The sequence below is a fragment of the Balaenoptera borealis genome, assembly GCF_965194805.1.
Source record: "Balaenoptera borealis genome assembly, chromosome: 3".
Lineage (NCBI taxonomy): Eukaryota > Metazoa > Chordata > Mammalia > Artiodactyla > Balaenopteridae > Balaenoptera > Balaenoptera borealis.
The window spans coordinates 86,123,454-86,142,223 of NC_138866.1; the positions used below are offsets into that span (position 1 = coordinate 86,123,454).

The 18,770-nt window shown below is 43.4% G+C and overlaps 2 protein-coding genes across 12 annotated transcripts in view; one reads left to right on the plus strand and one right to left on the minus strand.

Annotated features, from left to right (window-relative positions):
* The window catches only part of TUBGCP4 (tubulin gamma complex component 4), a 46,309-nt gene extending 33,178 nt beyond the window's left edge, over positions 1 to 13,131 (plus strand). Inside the window, exons 10-18 of the mRNA XM_082388767.1 lie at positions 2,368 to 2,418; positions 2,826 to 2,931; positions 4,682 to 4,789; positions 5,226 to 5,364; positions 8,270 to 8,447; positions 9,006 to 9,140; positions 10,585 to 10,701; positions 11,327 to 11,466; positions 12,077 to 13,131. Of these exons, the coding sequence (XP_082244893.1) occupies positions 2,368 to 2,418; positions 2,826 to 2,931; positions 4,682 to 4,789; positions 5,226 to 5,364; positions 8,270 to 8,447; positions 9,006 to 9,140; positions 10,585 to 10,701; positions 11,327 to 11,466; positions 12,077 to 12,089 (987 nt within the window). The 3' untranslated portion in view covers positions 12,090 to 13,131. The remainder of the gene's footprint in view (positions 1 to 2,367; positions 2,419 to 2,825; positions 2,932 to 4,681; positions 4,790 to 5,225; positions 5,365 to 8,269; positions 8,448 to 9,005; positions 9,141 to 10,584; positions 10,702 to 11,326; positions 11,467 to 12,076) is intronic.
* A 719-nt stretch (positions 13,132 to 13,850) lies between these two features.
* The window catches only part of TP53BP1 (tumor protein p53 binding protein 1), a 70,269-nt gene continuing 65,349 nt past the window's right edge, over positions 13,851 to 18,770 (minus strand). For all 11 annotated transcript variants that reach the window (XM_082388685.1, XM_082388682.1, XM_082388683.1 and 8 more), the window contains 4 exons: positions 15,993 to 16,087; positions 15,257 to 15,456; positions 14,602 to 14,747; positions 13,851 to 14,206 (listed from right to left, as the gene is read on the minus strand). In XM_082388685.1, the coding sequence (XP_082244811.1) occupies positions 14,019 to 14,206; positions 14,602 to 14,747; positions 15,257 to 15,456; positions 15,993 to 16,087 (629 nt within the window). In that variant the 3' untranslated portion in view covers positions 13,851 to 14,018. The remainder of the gene's footprint in view (positions 14,207 to 14,601; positions 14,748 to 15,256; positions 15,457 to 15,992; positions 16,088 to 18,770) is intronic.

An 18,770-nucleotide genomic window follows, 5' to 3' on the forward strand; every position in this document is an offset into this window, starting at 1 on the left:
AAAGAGTAGAGGTTGTTAATTTTGACTAAGTCCAGTTTTATCAATTTTTTTGTGTGTGTGGCTTATGCTTTTGGTGTTGTGTCTGAGAAACCTTTGTGTAACCCAAAGTCACAAAAATTTTTCTCTTCTGTTTTCTTTTAGAAAACTTATAGGTTTTAGTTTTACATTTAGGGTTATGATCATTTTGAGTTAATTTTTGTGGTGCAAGGTATAGATCGAGTTTTAATTTTTTGCATATGGATATTCAGTTGATCCAGAGTCTTTCTTATGATTCTTTTTTATGATTTATTTTTGTATATTTATATTGCCATTACACTTAACTCTTTAAGCATATTTGTAAAGAGTATTTAAAATTTTTGGTCTGTGTCAAAGGTCAGATTTCCCCAGGAAACAGATTTTGTGACTGAGATTTGGCAAGAAGTGAGGGAAGCAGGATTGAGTAGAGAGGGGAAATAAACTGTGATGTAGTTGCAGCAGAAGACTTGGCCATCTTATGCAGAGCTCTGAAGCTAGAATGGCCCTTCAGAGATGTCCCAAATTGAGGTTAGAGGGCTAGGCCATTGTACCTCTGCAACTATCAGAAATTGGTTTCTCAGGAGGGAACCATGGGCAAGGTAGCTCCCTTTAGCCAAAAGCACCAGTAACAGGCAGTACTTTCAACAGCTGGGGTATGGGAAACCTCAGCCTTACAGGGGATATCTCACTATACTAGCCACTCAGTCAGTTCTAAAACTTCTGCTTCAGGTGGTATGTGTTACCTAGTCTGTTTTATTTCTTTTACTCTTCCCATGTCTAATTATTTTGACCTGTGTGCTTATATTCCCCTGGGGGTGTCAGCTATTTTGTCTAGTATTGTGTATTAGAGAAGGGCCAAAGGCCAGTTCCTAATCTGTATCAGTTCCAGTGAGAGAGGGTAAAGGGGATGAGCACCAGGGTAGAGATTCCAGGAATCCTGAATCAACATTGATCACTTCACCGGGCAAATCCTAGTCAGGATCCTTTGATGCTGGTAACGGCTATGTAGTTGATTTTTTGTATCTCAGTCATCAAGCTTGCCGAATTCTCTTACTAGTTCTAATAATCTATATGTCAGTTCTCTTGGACTTTCTGTGCAGGTAGTGAGTGACATTATCTGTCAATAGTAACAGTTTTGTTTCTTCCTTTTCAGTTTTTTTTTTTTTTCTATATTGGCAAGTCTTTAGTACAATGTTGGATGACTTTAAAGGAATTTCTTCTAATGTTTCACCATCAAATAGGTTGTTTGCTGTGGGGTTCTGGTATATACCCTTTATCAGAATAAAGAAATTTCCTTCTGTTCCTTGTTTGCTTTCTTTCTAAAATCATGAACAGATGTTGAGTTTTATCAGATGCTTTTTCTGCATCCATTGAGGGGATCATGTTTTTTCTTTTTTAATCTTTAACGTAGTGAATTATATTCATATTAAAACTTTTATTGAGATAAAATTCACACAACAAAGTTAAACATTTGAACCATTTAAAAATAGGTACAATTCAGTGGGTTTTAGTATGTTCACGATGTTTTGCAACCATTACCACTATCTAATTCCAGAATATTTCCATCTCATATATATATATTTTTTTTCTTTCTTCCTTTCTTTCTTTCTTTTTGGCTGTGTTGGGTCTTCGTTTCTGTGCTAGGGCTTTCTCTAGTTGCGGCGAGTGGGGGCCACTCTTCATTGCGGTGCGTGGGCCTCTCACTGTTGCGGCCTCTCTTGTTGCGGAGCACAGGCTCCAGACGCTCAGGCTCAGTAGTTGTGGCTCACGGGCCTAGTTGCTCCGTGGCACGTGGGATCTTCCCAGACCAGGGCTCAAACCCGTGTCCCCTGCATTGGCAGGCAGATTCTCAACCACTGCGCCACCAGGGAAGCCCTCATATTTTTTTAACTGTTAAACTTTTATTCCTGGGATTAACCCAGTGTGGTCATGGTATATATTCTTTTTTCCAATACCTTGCTGGGTTTGTACAAAACCATTCTTTATAGGAGTTTTCATTGTAATGAAACTTTGACCCTGTTTTTTTTTTTCCCCCACATCTTTACTGGAGTATAATTGCTTTACAATGTTGTGTTAGTTTCTGCTGTACAACAAAGTGAATCAGCTATATGTATACATATATCCCCATATCCGCCCCCCTTTTGAGCCTCCCTCCCACCCTCCTTATCCCACCCCTCTAGGTCATCACAAAGCACCGAGCTGATCTCCCTGGGCTATGCAGCAGCTTCCCACTAGCTATCTATTTTACATTTGGTAGTGTATATATGTCAGTGCTGCTCTCTCACTTCGTCCCAGCTTCCCCTTCCCGCCCTGTGTCCTCAACTGACCCTGTTTTATTGGTTCTTTTCACAGCATCTCTGGAAGCTGATGGTGGAAGAGTCAGATTTACTGGGTCAGCTGAAGGTAATAGCTTAGCTGTTCTTTTTACTCTTAAAATGATGCTGGTGGACAATGACTTTATTCTCTATCGTCTCCTGAGAGCACTGGTTGCCTGTCCCCAGACTTCGAGTGGCTCCTTATGTCCTCATCCAAGTGGGCAAACTCCATCTAATGCTACAGGTTTATTACAGTACAAAGCTTCGGCTGTTTACTTTCTTCTGGCATTATTGTGTTTTCATTGAATAAATGATATCAAAGACACACCAGTCATCCTGCCATTACTAAGTATGCCCCTTTAAAATGCCAAAAGCCTACGACCTTTTGTAGGTTGGGCTCAAACTGATGAAATTGGAAATTATATGCATAATTCTCTTAGGATAGTGAAAAGCTCTGCTGGATTACTGAATTGTAAATTGAAATTCTTTCTGCAGATCATTAAAGACTTTTACCTTCTGGGACGTGGAGAACTGTTTCAGGCCTTCATTGATACAGCTCAACACATGTTAAAAACACCACCCACTGCAGTAACTGAACATGGTAATTGCCCTGGGGCCCAAGAATTACCAGCTTACTGAAGTTGTAGTGTATTTCTTAGCTGCTGCCAAACCATTTAGGCCTGGTCCACATAAGAGCAGCCTAGTGAGTTACAGAGAGTGTTTCCAAAATGGAAGGCCACTCAAGTAGGCTCACACTGTTGTTACTGGGAGCAGCTTTAGCTCGTGACCCTTCCTGGAAGGGTTGGTACAGGCCTTCAAACCACTATTTCATCTCATCAGATTATAGCCATATATTTCTTAAGAGACATATTGAGATTTTTTTTTTTTTGGCTACGCCATGTGGCATGTGGGATCTTAGTTCCCCGATCAGGAATCAAACCCGTGCCCCCTGCATTAGGAACGTGGAGTCTTAACCACTGGACTGCCAGGGAAGTCCCCATATTGGGACTTATTGCCACTTGTTGTATTAGAACTCTTTAGGCTGTCAGTGATGGAAAACTAACTAAAAGGGGAGTATATTTGCTATTGTATCTGTAACTCCAGTGGGATAGGGATATATCTGGTCCTGAGAACTGAAACTAGGGATTGCTAGGATTCTCTCTCTTACCTTATCTTGTCTGTGCCTCTTGTGTGCTCTTTGATGGCCTTCCAGTCCCATCTGGCCACATGGCCACCAGCAGCTCCCAGGAACATACAGAGTCTACTGGGGGGAGTCAAACCTGGTCTCTCTGGTAGCAAGTTAAGGGATTCCAGGAAAAGGGTTTCGATTAGCCCAACTGGATCATATACCTATCCCTGTATCAAAGAGGTCAGACTAAGATACGCCTACTTCGGGGACTTACCTTGTGGTCCAGTGGTTTAAGACTCTGTGCTTCCACTGCAGGGGGCACGGGTTCGATCCCTGGTTGGGGAACTACGATCCCGCATGCCACAAGGTGCAGCCAAAAAAAAAAAAAAAAAGGAAGATATGCCTACTTCAGTAAAGTGTTCACCTTTGACCAACGGGAAGGATCACCATTCCCATTCAAACTACTTGAGGAGAGTTACGTAAGGATCAGAGTCAAAAAAGAGGGGAGTGGGGCAGGAGGGGAGACAGGGTTGCCGTTTTTCTAGCTCTATAAAACCACAGATGTCCATTGTGCTTACATAGGACTTTCTTGGTTGCAAGAAAACCCAATTCAAATTCACTTAAGCAAAGGAAAAAAGAGAATTTATTGATTCTCAAAACTGAAAAGGTCAGAGGTAAGATGGCTCTGGGCAGTTTTGCTCCAAGGCTTACATGACGCCTTCAGGACTTGGTGTCATTCCATCTTTCACCTCTGCCTTTTCTTCTGAGACAGGCCTGCTCCGTATGGTAGCAAGATGGCCTGCAACCAAGTTCACATCCTACTGAGTCCGTGTTTATCTCGAAAAGAAAAAAGAGCTACCCTCTTTCAGAATCTGAATAGAGCCTCTGGATTGGCCTGGCTTGGGTCATGTTCATATCCCTAAACAAAATAGTGTAACAAGGTAGATCGTTCCTGGGTCACCTGCCTACCCTGAGGGTCAGGTATTGTCCACCCCACTGGAACTACATGGATTGTTCTGGACAGGGGTGATTCTCCAAGGAAAGCCAGGGCGCTGTTATCAGCAAGAGGAGAAGGAATGCATGCTAGTCAGGCAAAAGCAACTACTGTTTACCATATCCTACTATTAGTGATAGGCGGGCTGCAGGAGAGGTGGAAAGCCAGAGGAGTCTGGATCTGTTACATAGCCAAGCCTTCTCTCAGCCCATGTGTTCTTTCTTGCAGATGTGAATGTGGCCTTCCAACAGTCAGCACACAAGGTGCTGCTAGATGATGACAACCTCCTCCCTCTGTTGCACTTAACAATCGAGTATCATGGAAAGGAGCATAAAGGTTTGCTGTGCTTCCCTGAGTCTTTCTGCTCCTACTGGTCATCATCTGTTCTGCTTCCATCCACTTCCACAGAAACCGTGTCTTTTTGGACCTTAGAAATCACCTAGTCCAGTGCCCTACTTTTACACAAAAGAAAAGGGAAGTCAAGAGAGGCTAAGAGATGGCCAGGCCATGGTTTTGGTTTGTTTTTGTCATGCTGCTGGAATGGTCTCTGTTTATTTATAACCACAATTCTTTAAGACTAAAAAAAGAATCTGTAAAAGACCTCCTAAGAGAACCCCTCATGGGAGTGTCCTTGTCTTCTACAAGTCCCCTTTGTATCCCCTTTATGCTTCTGACACTGCAGGTTCGAGTGAGCGCTCCTTTCATGAATGTTCCTCACCTTGTTGAAACTCTAGTTCTAGATGAGCGAAGTCATCTCCTCTGTTCTTAACAGATGCTACTCAGGCAAGAGAAGGGCCTTCTCGGGAAACTTCTCCCCGGGAAGCCCCCGCATCCGGCTGGGCAGCCCTAGGCCTTTCCTATAAAGTGCAGTGGCCACTACACATTCTCTTCACACCTGCTGTCCTGGAAAAGTGAGTATTTCTGAGTTTCTCACAGGTAATTATTACCCATCTTACTTCCACGGGAAGAAATTATCCGGAGTAGAATTGGTTGGGAGCAAGATAGCCAGCCAACTGGTTTTTGTTTGTTTTTTGGCCATGCCACGCAGCTTGCAGGATCTTAGTTCCCTGACCAGAGATTGAACCGGCGTCCCCTGCAGTGGAAGCACCAAGTCCTAACCACTGGACGGCCAGGGAAGTCCCCCTAGCTGGTTTTTAACAGTCTGTAAATCAGAGGCTGCAAACTCAGATGCCTTCGGGGGCCGGACAGATAACATTAATAAGTGAAGCTGCGGTGGATGCTGGGATGAGTGGGCGGGTCAAACCCTTAAAACCATCAGAGCTTTTTTTTAAATTGCAAAATAACGAGCAATTTACAGGCTGCCAGTTTGTGGCCTCTCTTCATCCTCTCCACTCCTGTTCATAACCCTTTACTTTTGGGGGGAAGAGAAGCTTAGGGTATGAGAGACTAGACATAAACTGGAAAGATAAAGCTGGTTCAGGGAGAAGACGCAGAGCCCACAGCCCACCTAAGTAAGCTGCCTGGACTCTGTCCAAGGAGCCTCCGTAGCTCCCAGTCCACTTTCCTTCTCACTTGAGATGCTCTTAACACCCTTGAAGAAATCAAGCTCAGAAGTATTTTCCTAAACATTATATTTTGAAAATTTTCAAATATAAACAAAAGTATGGACTATCACAAACACCCATGGACGCATCATCCGTCTTCAGTAACTAGCAACATCACGCTGTTTGTTTCATCTCCTCTTTTTTTTTGGCCAGAGCCTTGTAAAGCAAATCCCAGACATGTCATTTCACTCCACCACTATGCAATTCAAAAAAGCCATCTTTGGGACTTCCCTGGTGGCGCAGTGGTTGAGAATCCACCTGCCAATGCAGGGGACATGGGTTCGAGCCCTGGTCCGGGAAGATCCCACATGCTGCAGAGCAACTAAGCCCGTGCACCACAACTACTGAGCCTGCACTCTAGAGCCCACGAGCCACAACTACTGAGCCTGAGTGCCACAACTACTGAAGCCCGTGCACCTAGAGCCCAAGCTCTGCAACAAGAGAAGCCACCACAATGAGAAGCCTGCGCACCACAACGAAGAGTAGCCCCCACTCACCACAGCTAGAGAAAGCCCACGCACAGCAACGAAGACCCAACAAGAAAGACCCAATGCAGCCAAAAATAAATAAATATTTTTTTAAAAGGCATCTTTTTAACATAACTACAATGCCATTATCACACCCAGTAAAATTAACAATAATTCCTTATTATCTGATATCCAGTCCACATTGAAATTTCCCCCATTATCTAAAAAATGTCTTATGGTTGGGTTTGTTCAAATCAGAATACAAACAAGGTGTACTAATTTCAGTACATTGTTCCATTAGAAATAATTTTTAAAGGCAGATGGAATCAGGTTATCTTACGCAAGCCGGCCTAAGAATAGGTAAATAAGCCCAGTTCCACCAGGAATCAGCTGCTCTTCCCATGCATCTTCTCGGTACAGGGCTCAGTATCAGGCAGCTACCTAGAGCTCTGTGCAGGGAGCCCTTGATTTTTTTTTTTTAATTGAAGTATAGTTGGTTTACAATGTTGTGTTAGTTTCAGGTGTACTGCAAAGTGATTCATATAGATATATGATTCTTTTTTTTCAGATTCTTTTCCATTATAGGTTATTATATTGAATACAGTTCCCTGTGCTATACAGGAGGACCTTGTTGGTTATCTACTTTATATATAGTCGTGTGTGTCTGTTAATCCCAGACTCCTAACTTATCCCCCCACCACCCCCACAGAGCCCTCAATTTTATCTCCTCTTCTGTGGGCTTCAGGGACAGAGAATCACAGTAACCAAAATCCTTGGTTCCCAACACACTCTTATTTGTCCATGCAGGGCCCTCCTTCATCCTTCGTACACACACACACACACAGACACACACACACACACACACACACACACACACAAATGCCACAGAACCACTTTTAGAACAAAGTCTAGAACACTGACAATAATGTCCATCTACCTGTGTGGTCCTTCCCAGCCCTGCCCCCTTGCCTCCCCCAACCCTAAGTGACCACTATCCTAAATTCCATGTTTTCTATCCTTTTTTTTTTAATTTTAATTTTTAAAATTTATTTATTTTTGTTTGTTTTATATGCATTTTATTTTTGGCTGCACTGGGTCTTCATTGCTGCGCATGGGCTTTCTAGTTGCGGTGAGCAGGGGCTGCTCTTCGTTGTGGTGCACAGGCTTCTCATTGCAGTGGCTTCTCTTGTTGCAGAGCACGGGCTCTAGGCGCACAGGCTTCAGTAGTTGTGGCACACGGGCTCAGTAGTTGTGGCTTGTGGGCTCTAGAGCGCAGGCTCAGTAGCTGTGGCGCACGGGCTTAGTTCCTCCACAGCATGTGGGATCTTCCTGGACCAGGGCTCGAACCCATATCCCCTGCGTTGGCAGGTGGATTCTTAACCACTGCGCCACCAGGGAAGTCCCTTCTGTCCTTTTTACACACAGTTTTATGACATCTATATACATTCCCCCAAAGTATATATATTTTTTCTATTTAGTTGTTTTAAGCATTACAAAAAAAGGTATCAGGCTATATGTAATCTTTTTAAATTTCCCTTTTTTATTCAAAATCATATTGCTAGGAGTCATTTTATGTTGTACAGCTGAAGTTCATTCATTTTAATGGCTGTGCAGTATTCCATCATATAAATAAACCAGTTTATCTGTTCACATCTCTAGCCACACTTATATCCTTCCTGCCTTTTGTGGAGAAATGGGTGGCACAGAGTCCTAGGGTTTGTCACGTGGGTGGGGCTTGAGGGGGGTGAAGTTTTTATCTTGAATAGTCTGGTGTTTCTGTCAAGGTACAATGTTGTTTTCAAGTACTTGCTGAGTGTGCGCCGGGTACAAGCTGAGCTGCAGCACTGCTGGGCCCTACAGATGCAGCGCAAGCACCTCAAGTCCAACCAGACCGACGCAGTCAAGTGGCGCCTAAGAAATCACATGGCCTTCTTGGTGGATAATCTTCAGTACTACCTCCAGGTCTGTGTCGAGGGATGAGTAGAAGGGGAAGGGGTGTGATAAAGAGTCCAGGAGGTTGGCAGGAGTCATTGAAGAGGAATCCTGCATTTGGTGAAAAACTGGAGTTTGAGAAGATTCATGGATTGTATCACTAGGCATGTTTCTTGGGAGGCATTTTCGAGGGTAGTGGAAATAAGTGGATGAAGGAGAACGAGGAGTTGAAGTCCTTATCAGCAATGCAGTATTTAATTATTGTTGACCCTTATTTTATAGTTTGCCGTAACTTCTGGAATCCCATAGGACTGAACCAAGTCAGTCGGCGGAGGGGATGTGGCGTGAGGGGGATGGGGCTGTGGGGGGTGAGATCTGCCAAGACATTGGAGGCCGTCAGGAAGTAGGCAGATGACTTCCTACAAGGCGAGGCAACATAAAGGGGTCTTCGTTCAGCTTTAAAGGGGCTTGGATAGGAGGAAGGTGAGTGGGGGCAAAGAGTTTCTGTTTCATCCTCTGAGGCATCTGATGTTCTTGAGTACTTAGACTATGCAAGGTACTAAAATTATTTGTGCAACTGTCTACCAGGTTGACGTGCTGGAATCTCAGTTCTCACAGCTGCTTCATCAAATCAATTCTACCCGAGACTTTGAAAGCATCCGATTGGCTCATGACCACTTCCTGAGCAATTTGCTGGCCCAGTCCTTTATCTTGTTGAAACCTGTAAGTAGGGCTGGTTGGTTTCCTCAGACTGCTTCTAGCCTGACTGTTCCCTTAGGCACTTGCCAGGATATGGAACTATCATTAAGCAACTTTTCAATCTCTGTCTTTAAACATTTTTAACAACTTACAAAGCAAAACTAAGAGGGAATACTAAAACGGAACTTAAATGTCTTTGAATTTCTGAAATACTATATCATAGGATGTGGTGAGCAGCTACAGATGAAAGAATATATGCTTAACCCTCAGAAGGAAGGATTTAAAGAAATTTTTAAAAACCTTTCTGACACCACAGAAAGACTAATGAAAAGCATGTAGAATTTACTTTCTTAGAAATCTTGTGGATCAGGATCGACCAGTTTGTAAGTTGTTTTCACAGACAACTACAGCAGTGTCTCCCTCTGTGTGTGTGTGTGTACATATGTACGTACGTATGTTGTGTATCTCCCTCAGGGAAGTTATTCTCAGCCTTGGACCCACGTGGGAATCATCTGGGAGCTTTAAAAGAATCTAGGACCCAGGGCACTTAAATTAGAACCCAGGCACCAATCTTTGAAAGCTCACAAGCTGATTCCAGTTCAAGGATGAAAAAGCAGGAAGATGAAAATGACCCCTTGTAGTTTCTAATAGAACAGTTACGCTTTATCTTTGATGGGAGCTACTTGTTATTCCTCAGTTGTGCCACACTCTTTTGTTCTGGTATTTGGGGCTGTTATTTTTAAGGGAGAGTGAGTTCTGTAGACGCCACTCCAAAGGGTTCTGTGAATTGAAAACAACCAAGAACCACTGTCACAGGTAGACTGTCCTTGTACGGTATGAGTGCATCCGTGGGGAAAACAGAATATCAGAGCAGGTGATCGTCATTAAATATTTATTGAGTGCTTACTGTATGCAAGGCACTGGGGATACAAAGAGGTATAAGTCATGGCTCTGCCCTTAAGGAGCTCACAATCTAGTTGGAGAAACAGGACTTACATACATCACAGATCAGTAACAACACAGACGGCCTGAACAAACGCCAAGTAAACAGTACAGGTAAATATAGAAGAGAGGGAAGCAAGGGGTCGCTAAAGGCTGTGGTGGGGAAGGGAGCGTGCCATTGGGAGTAGGACTCAAGCTGGTATTAAGGAGAGTATCCCAGGCACAGGGAACAACACTGAAAGCAAAGCTCAAGGTGGGAGCACACTCGGTGGGTCCCAGAGACAACGACTAGTTTAATGTGGCTCGAGTGGAGGTTTCGTGCAGGGTGACTAAGAATGACAGTGTCTTTGCCTGGAAGGGAAGAGTGTTTTACACGTTGCATTTTGAGGGGCTGGCAGGACTTGCATTGTCTCTCCTGAGGTCAGATGTAGAGAATGGGAATAGGTTGGCTCTTATTTTCCCAAATCTTTAATTTCACAGGTGTATCTTCCTTTTTCTCCTAATGTCAACTGTGTTTCCTGGCTAGGTGTTTCACTGCCTGAATGAAATCTTAGATCTCTGCCACAGCTTTTGCTCGCTGGTCAGTCAGAACCTGGGCCCACTGGATGAACGTGGGGCCGCCCAGCTGAGCATCCTGGTGAAGGTAAGTCAGCCTGGCCACTGGAAGTAAGCAGCCCTGTCCAAAGGACAGGGGTGGTTTTGTAGATGGGAAATCGTGATCTTTTCCTCTGAGTCAGTTAAAACATTTCCCCAATACATACACACAGAAATAATAAGATACAAAGATAAAAAATGCTGGTATCGGTCTTTAAAGCAGATAATTATGTGCTGCCTGAGCGTTCAAATATAATTCAGCCCTGAATAGTTTATTCAGCCCACCAAATATGCACTGGCTTTGTTCTTACTTTCTAACATCCAACCTCCTTACTTCCTTGAACTAACCCTCTATTTCACTGAGATTATAATTATCTGCCTGTAACGAAAACACAGGCTCTCCCCAACCCCAGTACACAACAGAATATATTAATTTGAAGCTGGCTGCTAAATTCCTACTGAGTATGAGAGTACTTTCATAGGAAGTCATGCATTCTGTGGACTCGGTATGAAGAAGTCATTTTAGGAGCTAACAGAAATGGGAATGGGGAAGGCCAGCTGGTACTGTAGAATTTTCAGCAAGACTTTTCCAGGGAATCTCCCCTGCCCCCTCACTCCACATGGATAGCTGGTAAGTCTAAGAGGAATGACAGCTTGAGTCCTTCTCTCTGCAGGGTTTTAGCCGCCAGTCTTCACTCCTATTCAAGATTCTCTCCAGTGTTCGCAATCATCAGATCAACTCGGATTTGGCTCAACTACTGTTACGACTAGATTATAACAAATATTACACCCAGGCTGGTGGCACTCTGGGCAGGTAGGAACAGCCGCCTTTGGGGCACTCAGTGGACTGTGTGTGTGGAGATTTGTAATGAGTTGTAGAATTCCAGAGCTGGAAGGAGACTTTAGCCATCATCTAGTCCAAATACCCTCCTTTTATAAACAAGGAAAGTAAGGCTCAGCAGAGAAAGGGCTGTGTCTGATCATCAGTGAAGATTATTTTGCAGTCAAAGTCATCATCAGAGTAAAGCACCAACACTCCTGGCGCTGAGGCAGGGTGTCAGTCCCTAGCGTGACGCGAACCGGCCGTGCAGCCTTAGTGTACCCCACCCCAGCCTCCCTGCCCCCCAGCTTTTGCCTCTGAAAGGAAGGGACTGCTCCTTCTCACTCCAAACTTTTTAAAAATCTAGTAGTGAGACTCAGTGGTAGATGTCTTCTCTCAGAAGTCTGTCCCATTCAAAAAAGCAATTTATTATTCTGCTTTTTCTCTCTGAAATGTCAAGCAGATTTCTCCTAAGTGATTTTATTAGCAAGAAGAGTTTTAAGATGAGATTGTCTAGATCACAGGTTGCCCTGATTCATATTTCTTTGAAGAAAATCTTGGGAAAGCATGATATTTTGATGCAACTCTTTTTTTTCTTTTGCAGTTTCGGGATGTGAGAATTTCTGGTCCACAAACTAAGTCAGTCAATCCCCTGCGTTGTAACAGAAGATTCAAAACAAACGTCCCATTCTCTGGCCAGACACTGTATGTATGTCTGCAGCTACTGGAAAAGCTCTACCTTTTCTCCTAGAAGCAGTTATTGAACATCCATGGATACAAATCCTCCCCCCTCCTTCCCATGTGGAAGGGGCACCTGCCCCACCTTAGGGGAGTTCTTAACTCATCCACCAAGGAGGACTTGTGGCGTCAGCCCTCCCTCTGCTGACCATGCAGGATCTGTTACATTGAGAACATTCGTCGGATATGTTCATTTACTGAGCACTTATGTGCCTAGGTACTGTTCAAACTGGGAGAGACACAGCAGTAAGCTATACAGATCAGAACGTTAAATGGCTCATGTGAAAAAGGAATTACATTTATTAATAAGTCAAATTCTGGATGTTACCACTGAGCAAGAAAGGCACCAGGTAAGACAGGCTTCCCCACACCCCATAGACCTCCTTTCCTCTTTCAGAAATTAAAACTGAGCGTCTCCTATCCTTAAGGATCTTTAAAACTGTGAATCTGAAGAATTTTACCAGTAACTTCCAATTATTTCAGATTGGTAAGAGGGTAATAATTCTGGCTATTGACAATGTATTCAAAGTATTTTTTAACAAAGAAAAAAGGTCCTAAAGAAAAAAAGTTGTTAGATTTCGAATACTGAAAGATGCAGGTCTAATTATCCCATCTTAGAAGGACCACAGGAGTAATCTGGCCCAACCATCACTGATAACCATCAATCTCATATCAGTGTGAACCAAAATACTCATTGAATTACCCCCTCCAAACTGAAAAAGAATGCAGCATTCTGGCCTCGTGTGTAGCCACTCAATCTGGTCCTCATCTCTACATCTTCCACCACATACTATACACCCTTATGCCCTGTAATTGCCAGCTAAAGATGACCCCTTCCACTGCTTCCTCTGGAGCAGAGGTTAGCAAACTATGGCCAGCCACCTGTTTTTGTAAATAAAGTTTTATTGGGACACAGTCACACTCATTTGCTTACCTATTGTCTACAGTTGCTTTCATGCTGTCGTAGCAAAGATGAGTAGTTGTGGCACACCAAATGGCCCACAAAGCCTAAAATATTTACTATTTGGCAGAAAAAAAAGATATTTAAGCCCACTTCAGAGAATGAGAGGACATCAACAGGGATGATGCCAGGAGTACAGAAGGAACAGCTTCCAGCAACTGTGACAGTAACAGTAATAAAATTTTGGACCTCTGGCTAGAGCTTCTAACAAACATTTCCAAGTGTCATCACTGTTTCTCATGTTTATCCTTGCAGCAAGTCGTCCAGTTTATAATCACCACCCTTTCACAACAATTGGTCCTTTTCCCTTTTGGCTCTGAGAGTACAGTACCCACAGGTCAGCTGTTAGTGAGCTCAACTCTAAAGAGAGATTTTTTTTTTTTCATTGCCAGAAAACTAAAAGAGCTGTGCCCAATCCCACTCAACTTCTGCCACAACTATAAATTTGGGCCTATTGTAACATCAGGTTTTTGAAAGTGCTGAATTTTAGACAGCCCAGGTTAATCTTTTGACAATGATACCACAGAAAACTTTAAAAAAATTCACTCCTTGTTATTTTCCTTGGCTAGCTGTCCTTCTACAATGAACAAGCCCGTTGAAAACTGCAGAGAAGGTACTATGTTTGTCTTGCTATTTGTTGAGATGATTAAGCTCAAAGAAATGGATGAAGAAATCCCAGTTACTACAACCAGAGATTCAACATTTATTTTATCATAAAAGTCCAGCAAATAAAAGTATATACAAGATCCATGCAAGGAATCCGGTTACACACAAGACACATTTAAAACCTGGTTAAAACACAGTCTCCACAACACCAGGGAATAAAACCGGTTAAGACCGAGTATCCTTAGTGAGAAACATAATCGTGTTTATATTTTGGATGCTGCTTGAATCCAATTCTCTGCCCAACAATGAGGCACTGGATCACCCACTCTTGTGACACCACAGGCAGCTGCAATGCTTCAGCACACTTCAGCACCGAGGCTGGGCACGAGGGGTCCGTCACCACCACATCAAATACCCCTAAAGCAATATCTGCAGGAAGCAGGGGAAGGTGAGTGAGGAAAGGAGACTCAATTTAGCCCTCCAGTAAAAAGACAGATGAGCCTTCTCACCAGTATATCCCGCTCTGCCCAAACTAAAGCCCTTCATGTCAAACACAGTGGCACTGATCACAACCAAAAGTGAAAAGTCACAATCACTATATGCTGGCCTTGAGTTTAGCAGGTATACCAGTGGACACCAGGAGAAGCATAAACAGCCCGGTGTGTCACTCATGTTGGCTCACCTCTTGAAGGTGGTACTCTTCTTCTCTTAGAAACACGGGTAAGGTCACCCTATCAGAACTGAGACTTAGACCACAAGGCCTAAGTGCCACGGGTCATGGACATCCTTGGAGCAATAACAACACACACACACTTTCCAGGTACCTTTGTTATGGGCACTTGAATGGTGCTGCTTCACAGAGGCTGCCCCCCCAGTCATGAGGATCTCAGACCAGAGCTCCAGGAAGTTCTGCTGTTGGTCTGATACCAAGAGTACCTTCAGATTCTGGAAAGGGTTTTCACGGGGTTGCCTACGAAGGAGTCAGAGAAACAGCACGACAGATAATAGCCAATGACAGCCTTTCTGCAAAGGGACGCAGGTACAGCTGACTGCTTTCAATAGCCCTGCATTAGGGTATCACCCCCACCCCCCACCCCCGCTTCCCTCTTTCTCTGAATGATGTGTCTTTTCTGGGATCCTGACCTTCTCATCTACCCCTTCTGATTTCCATGTTTTTCCTGAGGCCAAGTATAAGCCAAATCATGCTCCTGAGCCTGTATTTTTAAACATGTTGCTTAAAACAAGCTGAGAATATTGAATCTACATGAAAATCTCACACGTTTTCAAAAGGTCCCTAACCAATATACTCTAGGATAACAAACTAGATGAACTGCTAAAATAATCTCAAACCCACTCAAATTCTGTAATTTATCCTATGATCATTCTAGTTTCTAGAAATATTTACTCTCCTAGATTCTACCCCCCTGGAAGCTTGCTGTCTTCCTGTCTGCCGTTCTAGATGGGCTCTCAGCTACTCACCAATCCAGAATTCTTTGCTCCTCGAGGCTGTACCCAGCTGGCAGCAGATAATTGCGGTAATTCTGGAGCTGGTTGGCATGGCAACTATCATGGACCCAGACATGAGACACACAAGGGATCCCACTGGCAAGGCACAGGAAGTACTTCCGGGTTCGACAATGCTGATCCGCAATTAAGAGACACTGGTAGGCTGTATTACACTGGAAGAAAAGGAACGGCACCCACGGGTCTAGTGACTTCTGGGGAAAGCCCCTGAATAGCAGCCTTAATGAGTCATAGAGAACAGATCTGAACACTTCCATATACTATCCAAAATGTGACTGAGTCTGTCCTTCTGCCCAAAGCCTCTTCTCTCACTAAAAAGCCCAAGTAGCTTCCCTAGATAATCTCCCTGCCTCACCTGCAGCTTTCTAGGGGCCTAAATCCTCAAGGGACAACCAAACCCCAAGTATTTAGCCAACACTGTAATAGGGATTGCTATTAAACACCAATTTTAATCTGCTTTTCTCCCAGCAACAGAACCACAGCTATTAAGTAACCCAAGGTTCTAACTTCTCTTCCTTGTACACAGTAAAAATTCTGTTTCATGCAACAATGTTTTGGCAGTTTCCCAGTTCCTGAAATCTCTAGCGACTGTATCCATTGTCCCCGGCCCCTATCAGCCGCCTTCTCGGTACAGCAAGTGGACTCTTCTCATCACTGCCCCTTTGGGAATCTACACAAAGAAACTCCTCACCTGGGCTTCATTGAAGTCTTCGAGAATATAGCCAGCTCCTGCTCGAAGCTGGGATTCTGTGTATTGCTTGTTGAAAGGAGGAATTTCTAAAAATTCTATTAAAGAGACATAACCACGATAATAGTTACTACCAGCTGGTTTTTTATTTGCTACTTTATGCCTGCTTCTTACTGCCCCCTTTTCTACTCCCCAGCTGTCTCCACAGCATTGTACCCCAAAGACACAGGTGAAGGGCTTCCCCATGGGTCAGAAAGAGATCTGTCTTGAGGCCTATAAAATGCTGCCAAAAGAAGGGAAAGAGCAGGAGGGGTGGAGGAAGATGAGAAATGGAGGCAGGTCCTACATCTGAAAACATCAAAGGTTTCTACACTAAGAATGAGTCATGGGACTGTGCACAGGGATGGACCAGCACCCACTTCCCACAGTGCTGTACTCCAACTTGAGTAACCCTTACCATCAGGAAGTTCCTCCTTATGTCTACCCTAAATCTCTCCTTCTGCAAACTAAGCCTATTTCCTCTAATTCTGCCTTCTGTGGAGATGAAGAATGACTGATTAGCACTTTTTATAATAAAGCCTTCAAATTTGCCCTTCATCAGCATTTTACCCCCTTATACACTAAATCTTTGATAAACCAAAATGCTCAAAGAAAATAGGGTTTCTAAAATTCAACTAATTAAAGTGAACGTTAGCCAGAAAATCCTGATTCAACCTTTTATTGAAAACTATCTACCTTTGATGGTGTTGAAGTACCTCAGGACGCTGAACATCAATGACTGCTCTATAGTCTTGAGGGTGAAGTAGAAGTTATGAGAGATGAGGCTGAAGCTGTAATGACCCTAGGCAATTAGAAATTGCTTCTTTTGACCAATATCTAATTTGAGCTTGTTTTCTCATCAGCTGCTCCTCTCATATATAAATAACACATTAAAAAAAAGATTTTACTTAATTAGGAAGTTGGAGAAATTAAGCTCTAATGAACTTATCACCAATAAAAAACCCAACCAAATGTATAAAAGTGCAGTGCCAGGACCACTCCCTTCCCCCTCATACCGGTAGTAAAACCTGCTGGAGCAGACCCCCAGAGGAGACGGCCCAGCGCCCTGCTCTCTGGTGCCCTCCCTGCTGCTGGAGCTGCTCAGGCAGTGCTGATGCCCCAAACTCAGGCCTCTGTTTAGGTGTGACTGGCCAGCCTCTTCACGTTCATTGCTCTTTTCTTGACTCAGCATCCTCCACATTCTTCTCAAAATGATAGCTCAAACTGGAAACTCTAAATGGTTATAAGAAACTCAGAATACAGCAAGACTATTTCTCAGTTTTGCCATGGCATCCTCGGCCCATATCAATATATCATGCCACAATTTTCAGTACCAGCACTCTACCGCTGAGTCACTGCCAAGGCCCCACACAGCTCTTTATTTGTCTCAAGACTTCTATTTTATGTCTAACTTAATCCAGGACCGTTTCTAGTCCCAACCTGTTTAGATTTTAATCCCCATCTATATTTCCTGCATTTGTGTAATCAAATATTACCCTGTCTAGGCAGTCCCTTTCTCTAATTTTTCTCAGTTAGTTTGGATTGAATTTTCTTTACTTTTGACTTCATGAGTGGCCCTGCCAACCAGAGGCTAAAATGAACAGGTTTTTAATTCCATCATCTAAATCAGGGATGAAGGTACTAAAACCTAACTCTGGAGTCCATCCCTGTGGCTGATGGGTCCCTGATGGTGTGCCACCTAACAAGACTAGGTGCCATATTCTTAACTTGTTACTAAATATGTCTCACAAGATTGATTCAAATATTTTACTGAGCTCCTGATATAAATAAAAGAGATTCCCATTTATCTGCAAGATATACCACATAGTTTCTTAAAAACTGTAATTCTGTGGAGGACCGTTCTAATACAAACGTCTCGGGCTTCTTGAGATAGAGGAACCTTTAAACATTCTCAAATACCAAAAATATCAAAGGATTTTGGTACTGCTGGGGCAATGTCTAAGGATGAAGGAGCAACATAAAGCAGACATATTCACCATAACCATACGTTCCATAAGAAACATGGAGATCCCTCTAAAAAACTGTCCAAATTCCTCCTCATTTAGACAAAACCTACCTCCCCTCACTCATGGTTACAAGAATGGGACTAAAAACATTTGATATATCTGCAAAGGGGAATGGAGGGGATTCTCAGGTTTATTAAATCTCACACAGGCTCACAGATTTTTAAGGAATTTGACAGTCTGCATTTCATACCAAAGCCAGCTTTCTTAGACATGCTGTACGGATCAACAAATAAAACATCTATAGAGCTGCTTTGTGAAGTCCTGGTCTAGGAAAGGGCTAGGAGTGTGTTGAAGAATAAAGACTAGAGTCCATCAATATTGTGAAAGCAAAACCAGACCATGAACACTGTTTTGATACCATGACACACCTCTTCACAGAATCCTCAAGGGACTCCCAATCCCTTATGATCAAACTACATTCTTGGCTAGGAAACTCCTCACACACCTCAATTCCCACTGTACCTATCTGAATTCTGTCTGACAAACTAGGCCTGATCCACACTTAATCTTGAAACCCCCCCCCCACTCTACACCTGCTCCCACACCCTAAAGCCTCAATACTCACAACTGTTTGTGCACCTTCCAGATAGTATAAACCTCAACTGCAACTCCCTGACCACCCTTCCCATGTCCCTGAACAGATCTCCACGTATCTGTAGCTGGTGAGATATAGTTTTGGTTAATTAAGAAAATCAGGGGCTTCCCTGGTGGCACA